At 39.7% G+C, this 10,300-nt stretch overlaps 2 protein-coding genes across 2 annotated transcripts in view; both read right to left on the bottom strand.

Moving 5' to 3' along the window:
- s100u (S100 calcium binding protein U) overlaps window positions 1-4,610 on the bottom strand; it is a 119,675-nt gene extending 115,065 nt beyond the window's left edge. The window contains exon 1 of the mRNA XM_061742278.1: window positions 4,446-4,610. The gene's annotated coding sequence lies outside the window, so the exon portion shown is untranslated. The remainder of the gene's footprint in view (window positions 1-4,445) is intronic.
- A 2,275-nt stretch (window positions 4,611-6,885) lies between these two features.
- LOC133461033 (protein S100-A11-like) lies at window positions 6,886-8,997 on the bottom strand. The gene is made up of 2 exons (XM_061741785.1): window positions 8,818-8,997; window positions 6,886-7,223 (listed from the first exon to the last, which is right to left on the bottom strand). The coding sequence occupies exons 1-2, from the start codon at window positions 8,944-8,946 to the stop codon at window positions 7,089-7,091; spliced, it is 264 nt and encodes an 87-aa protein (XP_061597769.1). The 5' UTR covers window positions 8,947-8,997; the 3' UTR covers window positions 6,886-7,088.
- Window positions 8,998-10,300: the final 1,303 nt, after the last annotated feature.

Below are 10,300 nucleotides of genomic sequence, written 5' to 3'. Positions count from 1 at the left end.
GATTTAACACAGAACCATAAATCAGCTTTACACAAAAACGTCATCCACAGGAATTTATCGTTTTTACCGCGAGATGACAAATTCTTACTGTGGAGAATTGTTTTGACGGTTTATCGTGAACGGTAAAATATCACCCATTCCTAATTAAAACATTGTGACTCGCTGAGTGAGGAAATAATCTACAGGCCAGTCTGATTTAAAACACATTTCTGGACTGCAGGGGTGTGCACTGCAGTGGAAAATGAAAGCAGAGAATCTGCTCCTGTGTCCGTGAGGCCTTTCGTTTCAGACGTTGGATCCAGAGCTGCAGTAACGGGGGGGGGGGGTGATGTGAGATAAGTGAGAGACAGTCTGATTGAGAGGTGATCTGTGATCCCCAATGGAATTTCTGATCTTTGATAGGTCACCTGATCTCCTGAATCTACCAAGAACACTGCGATTCAGATTACCAGAGGGATTACCTAGTCACCGTCTGCCCTTCTCTCTCTCTCTCTCTCTTTCACTTCCTGTCTCACGTTTGCCATCCTGTCAGCCGAGCCGGCCTCTCTCTGTCGGTGCCACTCTTTCCTCACTTACCTGCCACAGTCCTATCCTGGTTCAGTTTTAACTTAAAAACATTGAGAAGAAGGATGATTTCTTTATATCAAATGAATGAGTGGTGATGCTTGCTATGTTGAGTTGGGTATTTATTTAATTGGTGATTTGTTTGATTTTTTAAGGATGAAGGTAACATGTAGACTGCACCTTTATTTTTATTTATTTTTTATTTTTTCGAGGAAATTTTGTTATCCCCATGGAGGCAATTTGTTTTAGTGTCAGTCTTTTCTCTTACTTCTTGCTTTCATCTCATTACTTTAATTAATCTTTTTGAGGGTAGGCAAATAATAAGCTTTGCTTCAGCTACACCTTTTTCGGTCTAGATGGTATTTGTATATTGGACATTTTTTGTAATGTTTTGTTTGAACAGTCTATTCGTTTTCTTGTTGTCATTTTTATTCTTTTTTTTTTGTGATGTTATGACCAAAATAAACTAAACTAAACTAAAACTAAACTTTACTACACGTATTTTCTCTATCAAGTCATTTATTTTCAGTTCCGCCTCTACCTTGCAAAAGCGACAAGACGTGACATTCCGACCTGAGGAGTTATCAACAGCTACAAAAACCAGCACAAATATTTGACAGCCTACATGACTCTGTCTCTGACAGCGAAGCAAACAAGAATCTGGATCTTGTCAGATACAAAGATAAGTAGCAAATAGCCAGTAAGTGACACGTTTGCAATTGGAATTCCATTCATTGCTGTTTGTGGAGATCACTTAGACAGGAATTTACAGGCCACCTCCGAACTAGTTTGCCCCAGAGCGCTCAGACAATATGTTCAAGGCAAACACACTCAACAGCTTTAGTGTTCCAATGCTTCAGAGCAAACAAGAGGTGAAGAAAAACACAAAAAAAAAAACACTGTAGTCTTTGTTTTCTTACAAGGATTGAGTCTGGCTCGTGGCAGTGCTAGACAGTAAATTACTATCTCTGTTACTTAAGGGCATTGCCTCTGGCATTAAGTGTATGGCCAATTAGCCTACATGCCTGTTAGTTTCATTGTACTTACAAGCACAACAAACTGACAGCACAGGATGATTAATATCTAACATTTCACTCCACCCTCTCTTCTCCTACTCCTCATTTGTATTTCAGCCATTACACTGGCACAATAGAGCCACAGGTTTGCATGGAGTCTGTGTAAACCGATGACATTGAGCAACTGTTCTGTTATGAGCCAGTATTAAAAAAGCAGGTTCTCCACCTCCACATTAGGAATGGGCGATATTTTACGGTTCACGATATACCGTCAAAAAAATTCCCCACGGTAAGAATTTGTCATCTCGCGATAAAAACGATAAATTCCTGTTGATGAAATGATCCTGTTTTGTGTAAAGATGATTTATGGTTCTGGGTTAAATCCACGCACAACGTACGTGAAGGAAGGAAGGAAGGAAGGAAGGAAGGAAGGAAGGAAGGAAGGAAGGAAGGAAGGAAGGAAGGAAGGAAGGAAGGAAGGAAGGAAGGAAATGAGCCAGAAAGAAAGAAAGAAAGAAAGGAAGAAAGGAAGGAAGGAAGGGAGGGAGGAAGGAAGGAAGGAAGAAAGGAAATGAGCCAGAAAGAAAGAAAGGAAGGAAGGGAGGAAGGAAGGAAGGAAGGAAGGAAGGAAATGAGCCTGCCTGAAAGAAAGAAAGAAAGAAAGAAAGAAAGAAAGAAAGAAGAAAGAAAGGAAGGAAGGAAGGAAGGAAGGGAGGAAGGAAAGAAGGAAGGAAGGAAATGAGCCAGAAAGAAAGAAAGAAAGAAAGAAAGGAAGGAAGGAAGGAAGAAAGGAAATGAGCCAGAAAGAAAGAAAGGAAGGAAGGGAGGAAGGAAATGAGCCTGCCTGAAAGAAAGAAAGAAAGAAAGAAAGAAAGAAAGAAAGAAAGAAAGAAAGAAAGAAAGAAAGGGAGGAAGGAAGGAAATGAGCCAGAAAGAAAGAAAGAAAGAAAGGAAGGAAGAAAGGAAGGAAGGAAGGAAGGAAGGAAGGAAGGAAGGAAGGAAGGAAGGAAGGAAGGAAGGAAGGAAGGAAGGAAGGAAGGAAGGAAGGAAGGAAGGAAGGAAATGAGCCAGAAAGAAAGAAAGGAATTTGTCATCTCACGATAAAAACGATAAATTCCCGTTGATGACGTTTTTTTGTAAAGATGATTTATGGTTCTGTGTTAAATCCATGCACAACGTACGTGAAGGAAGGAAGGAAGGAAGGAAGGAAGGAAGGAAGGAAGGAAGGAAGGAAGGAAGGGAGGAAGGAAGGGGAGGAAGGAAGGAAGGAAGGAAGGAAGGAAGGGAGGAAGGAAGGAAGGAAGGAAGGGAGGAAGGAAGGAAATGAGCCTGAAAGAAAGAAAGAAAGAAAGAAAGAAAGAAAGAAAGAAAGAAAGAAAGAAAGAAAGAAAGAAAGAAAGAAAGAAAGAAAGGATAAAATCCCGTTGATGACATTTTTGTGTAACAAACATGGCGGATCTGAGAGATAGATAGATTTATAGTTAAAAAGGTGGAGTTGAATTGGTATTTTTTTATCGTCATTTTTATCGTTATCGGGATAAATGCCAGAAATGATCCTGATACATGTTTTTGTCCATACCGCCCATCCCTACTCCACATACATTTGTTGTAAGTAATCCCTAACTGTGCTGAAACTTGGGGGATTCTCCCAGTCCTGGTGACACACCCGCTCCATCAGCTCCAGGGCCTTTGGGCTCTTATCCAGAAACACCCACATCCCCGTTTCTTCTATTCTTGGATTGACATATCTATTAGTGTGTCCTCTCACATTCATTAATTACCTGCTGACCTGGATTAGACGCTTAAACACGCGCCCTCATTTGGGAAAATGAAATTCAAGGTGTCGTCACCGCTCACAGTCAGTTTTTTATTTATTTTTCAAACCTTGTCGGAGCCGATCAATGGACAAACTATCCAGGTTATTTGCGCCAAAAGAGCCTAAAAACAATAGCGCAAGTAATTAACTATAAAGGCCAACAACAAGCAAAGGTTTCCCCTTTCCCTCCAGAGCCCAAAGGGAGATTGAGTGTTGCGTTTCCAAACGGGGTGAATGTGATACTTGCATGCGCGCAAAGTAATGACAATACTAGCGCTATAGTGGCATGAAATATTAACAGAGGAACAAGTTAGTCTGCGGCTGTAAACTACTACGGCTGTGTTTCATCCCTATCCCCCCCTCCCTGCCCCTGCACGACGACGCAAACCGCATAAATGAGGGCGCAGCCGCGTCTCTCCACGGCGCACCGGGGAGACGCGGCTCCGGCGGCTCAGCCGGGCTTAAAAACTAAAAAAACAACTACAACTAAATAAACACACACAGAGAGGGAGAAACCAAGAATAAAATAAACTGTCGTAGCCCCACAGAAGTCATCCTGGTGATCCAGGCTGTCACTCTTGCGGGCCTCTTCATAAAAACACGTTTTTATAGAAACTTTGCTCCAAAAGTGCGCTTTTACGCGCAACCCGGATCCCCACGGGATCCGCTGCCTCGTCCCCCCCAGTCCAGACACTTATATTTTTGATAGATTGTTAGTTGCAGTTCATTTGCAGTCTCTCAAGTCTGATCTATCCGTATTAAATGTTAAAATTATATAATCTGAAAGGGGTAGGATAAAAACAGCCGCTGAAACGCGAAGGGAATTAAAACTAACATCAGTCATAGCGCTTAAAAGCTTGCACTTTTCTTTTAGGTTGGTGCGATTCCTAAAACTTTATCAGTTTCTGAATCTGTACTTCAGTTAAGACAGCAGAGGAGGTTTTATGGGATGGCTCTTCTTGCAGGACTTTACCGAAACGTGGCAAAGCGGTGGGCAACGCGGACCGAGGAGGAAGTTCCGAAGAAGCAGAAAAACGCACTCGACTCACCGTTTAGCGAAGTCTGCAGGACAAGAGAAGTGTTCAAAATGTGCCCAAATTTGAGTTTCCGTCTTCTGCTCCTGCTTTTTCTAGCCGCTGCTCTGAGTTACAGAGAACTTGCCAAACTAGTAGGACTGAGCAGACTCTTCCGTGATTTAGGGTTTTCTTTTTTTTCGGTCCTTAAAACTTTTTTTTTTTTTCCCCTTCACAAGTCAAAAGGGCGTGTACCTGGAATAGTGAGAGGAAGAAGTGGGAATGTGGAGGAAGCGACCCTGACTCGTGTGGGAAGGGGAGGAAAGCGCAGCAGAAAGCCTTTATAGTGGGTTTTTATTGGAATTATGTTTGGCTCATGGGGAGAGATTCTTCCACGTCATGTGTGATTTGCAGAGTTTCAAATTCACGCCATCTCGGCGTGTTGGTGGTTTGGAGCAGATTCACGTCTGCAGGGACGAGACTGGGCGGGGGGGATTACTTCATCCGCACACTTCATTCATTTCACATGATTTAAAAGAATAGAAAAAAGAAAGTAAAATATTTCAAACCTTATGCCCTGCATAAGTGAAAACTAATGTTACATAAAGCGTTCAAATATTTATTTTGCACTAAAATTAGATTTGTCTATGCTATTTTTTTAAAATATGTCATTATTTCTGATGTAATGGCGTGAGGTAAACCTGAATAAGTCACTATATATATATAGTCTATAGTAATATATATAGTGATGTATACAGGACTGTCTCAGAAAATTAGAATATTGTGATAAAGTTCTTTATTTTCTGTAATGCAATTAAAAAAACAAAAATGTCATACATTCTGGATTCATTACAAATCAACTGAAATATTGCAAGCCTTTTATTATTTTAATATTGCTGATTATGGCTTACAGTTTAAGATTAAGATTCCCAGAATATTCTAATGTTTTGAGATAGGATATTTGATTTCTTAAGCTGTAAACCATAATCAGCAATATTAAAATAATAAAAGGCTTGCAATATTTCAGTTGATTTGTAATGAATCCAGACTGTATGACATTTTTGTTTTTGTAATTGCATTACAGAAAATCACAATATTCTAATTTTCTGAGACAGTCCTGTATTTTGCACTAAAATTAGATTTGTCTATGCTATTTTTTTTTTTTTTAATATGTCATTATTTCTGATGTAATGGCGTGAGGTGAACCTGAATATAACCACTATAAGTCATTATAGTCACAAAAAACATTTTGGATTTGTCTTTAAGATGCAGATCAGTTAAAAATCCAAAGCCAAAGGAAGAATAACATTAACATGATCAAGCAAAGTGTAATTATCTGTACTTATGTGGATTGAACTGCAGAGCTGAATGTACCATAAGACTGCACAGCCATTAAGAAACTGCCAAAAGATGAACAAAAATGGAGATCATTGGTGCTTTTGTTCTTCTTGTCACCTGACATTCTGCGCATTAAAACTACTGACGACAGGACTGGGATGACATTTACTTCAAAGTTAATGGACACAACTGTCTCCCAGGACACACACAAAGCATCATTTTTGCATGAAAAGTTACACAAGTGGACTAGTTCATCTACAGCTAAGCTGTGGAACAGAGGTTGCAGACTTTTTCAAGCAAATACTTTAAATTTGAGAGTATTTCTCCAGAAAGCCGACATGTTGCAAGTACTGAAGCAGTCTTGCCAGATTCTTTTGCAAGCGTGTAGTAAATTCCCCCCACTGATTACATCTCACTGTTGGTGTTTGTCTGTACGCAGAAATGAGACACAAGCCTCCACATGATTATTTGGGAATGCCTTTGACTTTGCATACACTGCACCCACATGCACGCTTTCCTGAAACGGGTGCCCTGCTCATTTTATTTGTAGTTATTTAATTATTATTTGCCATTTTTGCTCATCCCCACACCCTCCGATGCTTTCTAACATCAGGTAATGTGGATGCAGAGGTCACATTTACTTATCGGTTGAAAGATCCACATTCTGAAACTAAAGTTATGAGCACCTTTTTTTTTTTTCTTCCAAAACTGAAACAAGTTTATAGACTATAAAACAGCAGGGGGCCGTGCCAGCACACATAACAACGTCTAGACATTAGAATTAATACAAAGTGACCATATCAGCAAGAATTACCTGATAAAAGAAAACATGTTGCAAAAGCTACAAGGCCCTGCAGATATAATGGGTGTTGTCCTAATTACAAAGTCTACTGAGGCCTCACTGACAGACACTGAAGAGCAGACTTGTGCATCACTGCTGCTTAATGCCTGGACAGGCAGCTTTGTACAGGCTTTATGAAGCCCCGTGGAATAAGATATGGGGTGGGTGGTGTAGTTGTGACAGCAGAAATCCATATAGGATTACAAGCATCTAAATCATGGTTGTAATACACTCCCACTCAAATGTGCGTTGGTGGACATCATATAATATGGTGAATGACTGACAGGAGACTGAGGGTTCAAGACAATGAAGCCTTTAATTCAAAGTACCAGGCATCAAACAAATGGTTAACTAACCATTTATGAATGTGGCACTGGTGGATGATAAAACAATTAAAATGCCCTTCGGTTTACAACCGGAGACAGCTTAAATGAACTGAACTGGTGCCACTGAAGTGGCATTGCACATTTAGCTCAAAAATGACAGAAGATGGCAGATCACTACTGGCTGAAGCCTCCCTGTTTGCTCGCCAGTTTGCCAATCAGCTGCCAGAACTCGGAGAACGTCAGCTCCCCATCGTTGTTTTCATCTATGGAACCCATGAGCTGGTCAATCACTCCAGGATCGCTGGCGTTCTGTAGGAGATCAGAGACACGGATCACTGCTGAGCTGGAACATCGCACTGCAGCACAAATAAGCCTTATAATCCGAAATGTTCCCAAAATTATCTCTGCCAATAGGGTAAGAAAAATGTTCTTGGCCAGAATGTTTAAAACTACCAAAGTAGTCTGAAATAGTCTTCTTATTTTCTTGAAACAAGGCCTTTTCACATTCTTAGGAATGAGTTTTTGCAGTGCAGCCGTCCTGCCACCTAATGGTCGAGTCCAGTAACAGAGGCCGAGTACAGTTTCATTATCATGGACATGTAATTACTGCATTACTCTTAAAATATTGAAACTGTACTGGCAAATAAATCATCAAACCCATTTATTGTCCACTTGATTCCACTTAATCAAAGTTTTAAATGAATACTGTACTGCTATGCCCCCGTTATTCATTGATAAAAGAGGTACCTTAATGTCACATAAAGCCACATAGAATATGTCCTACTCAACGCATGCAATGTTTAATAGCATAATATGAAATATAAGTTCAAAGTTAAAATGAGAAAGGGATAAAATTTAAGCATTTAAGGCACAAATATAGTATTGTTTTTGCAAGCCTGATCAGCAAAAATACATTTTTTGTATCTGATGATGGTGTGTGTGATATCTATAACACTGACCTACAATCAGTACTGGAGTTGAGGGGAGATGACATTCCCCCTGAAATAAAAACGGTCCAAATCATCCCCCCTGTAAAACTGCCATCCCCCCCTTTCCATCCCTTATGTCATTTCATCAATGAATGTGGTTTTACTGCTATTTCAACATTTAGAGTCATCATCAGAAAAATAACTTATTTGACAATTTTCACCTGTTTCAAGTACATTTTCACTTGAAATAAGTAGAAAAATCTGCCAGTGGGAAAATATTTATCTTCTCATTACAAGCAAAAAAATCTTGTTCCACTGGCAGATTTTTCTACTTATTTCAAGTGAAAATCTACTTGAAACAGGTGAAAATTGTTGTTTTTTTTCCAGTGATGAGTCTTGTTTTAAGTGTAATGAGATGTTTTTACTAAAATTAGACATTTTAACTAGAAATAAGACAAATATTCTTGTTAAGATTTTGAGTTTTTGCAGTGATCTATTTTACTTATCCTGTGAAGGACAGAGTCATATTGATAAGTTCAGAAAAGTGTTTTTTATTGTTGTGTTTTGATGTATTTGATGTAAGCCCAGTGGATATTTAAAGCTTACAGAAGGCTGCATTTAACTGCTGCTATGTCATTCCTGCAGTATTTCTGCAGGTGTTTTGGTCACTGCTATTATTTGTAATATATTATATTATTTGTAATCAGCACAAATTATCTGTCCCCATATGATAAAATCCACCATCCCCCCTGATTTTCTTTTACAACTCGAGTACTGCCTACATCCATAGAAACTATGTGTTAGCAAATGATACATATTTGTTTTTTAGTGAAGGAAAATCCCTGTTGAGTGGAACGTGTAGCATATAGAGGCTACAAAACACCTAAATACGACATAATGAACTCCTTAATGTCAGCATGCCAAAGTCAAGAGTAATCAGCAGGCAAAAGAGACTAAGAACAACTGACACAAACCTTGACGGAGATGGGGAGCTGAGAGGCCACCAGGTTTCTGAATTCCTCTTTGCTCAGCGTGCTGGAGGACCCGTCGCTGCCAGCGTAGGTCTTGAACTGGCTGACGATGGTGGTGATGGCTGATTCCATGATGATTGCTTCTCTGAAGTGACAAGAGAGAAAAGCTGAGTTTAGATTTCACATAAAACCAGATAGAATTGTGGTAGAAAGGGTAAAAAAGCAGCTCCTGCCTTACCTGTTTTATTCAGGGACAGTGTTTCCAGTTGCAGCAGGTACCGAGATCCTCGTCCCCCAACTCTGACCATCACCTCTTTAAATATACGTGCTTCATATTCATCCCTGGTGCACACATCAGCGGAAAACACCTCCTCTCCCCCCAGCCTGCAGGCTGCCCTCATCACCGCCCGCTTACCACAACTCAGGCAACATCAGGAAAAAAAAAAAAAACGAAAAAAAAAAAGCTGCACACACACCAAAACAGGAAACTGCCACGCTGACCTACAAAGGTCAAAACTGTACTGATGATCGCACAAAAGTCCATTTCAGTCTGTTTGCAGAGCAAGGGATTTAACAAGGGATAGCATCATGCCACTTTAATCAAATGACTGAATCACGCATGTCTAAGCAGTAATTAGTTTACACAAAACATGACTCAAATGACGGCACTGGAGACAAATGTGTACGGCCTCATGTGAAACGCAACTGTCCTGCTGTAAACGTATGTGGTCAATATTCCTCCCAGTGGAGCATAATGGGGGGTTTATAGTTGCACTGCAAATCTGTTTTTTTTTTTCATTCTCTAATTAAAGTCATACTTTCAGGAGTTACAGAGGGAACCCTCTCTGGTCTACTGCAACGCATCTTAGCTGACGTGCATTTCAAGGAATGTCACAATCCGGCGTGCGATTGCTCAGGTGTTGTGTGGTGAGTTTGTGACTGTGTGTGAATAAAATCATTCTCAGAATATTTAATCTGGGTGAAAGCGTTTCAGCTCGGCACGGCCGTTCTGCCAGTCGTGGCAGCTCAGCCACTCACTGAACTCTGAGTCAGACGTTGTGTGTCGCACATCTTTGGAAATTTTGAGCACCAGAACCAGAAGCCACAATTGGAAAAAAAAAAACCCTAGTCTCAGGCTTTTCACTGGGAATCTACAGGACTTTCTCAGAAAATTAGAATATTGTGATAAAGTCCTTTATTTTCTGTAATGCAAAAATGTCATACATTCTGGATTCATTACAAATCAGCTGAAATATTGCAAGCCTTTTATTATTTTAATATTGCTGATCATGGTTTACAGCTTAAGAAAACTCAAATATCCTATCTCAAAAAATTAGAATATTCTGGGAATCTTAATGTTAAACTGTAAACCATAATCAGCAATATTAAAATAATAAAAGGCTTGCAATATTTCAGTTGATTTGTAATGAATCCAGAATGTATGACATTTTTTTTTTTTTTTTTTTTTTTAAATTGCATTACAGAA

This window comes from Cololabis saira, chromosome 15, assembly GCF_033807715.1.
Source record: "Cololabis saira isolate AMF1-May2022 chromosome 15, fColSai1.1, whole genome shotgun sequence".
In the NCBI taxonomy this organism is placed as follows: domain Eukaryota; kingdom Metazoa; phylum Chordata; class Actinopteri; order Beloniformes; family Belonidae; genus Cololabis; species Cololabis saira.
This window is presented reverse-complemented; position numbering and strand designations above follow the sequence as displayed.

Bases quoted from the DNA above. Each gene is read 5' to 3' on its own strand.
- LOC133461033 (XM_061741785.1), bottom strand. From the start codon at position 8,946: ATGGAATCAGCCATCACCACCATCGTCAGCCAGTTCAAGACCTACGCT. The intron at 7,224-8,817 runs GTTTGTGTCAGT...GATCTCCTACAG, and splicing joins AGCTCCCCATCTCCGTCAAG to AACGCCAGCGATCCTGGAGT.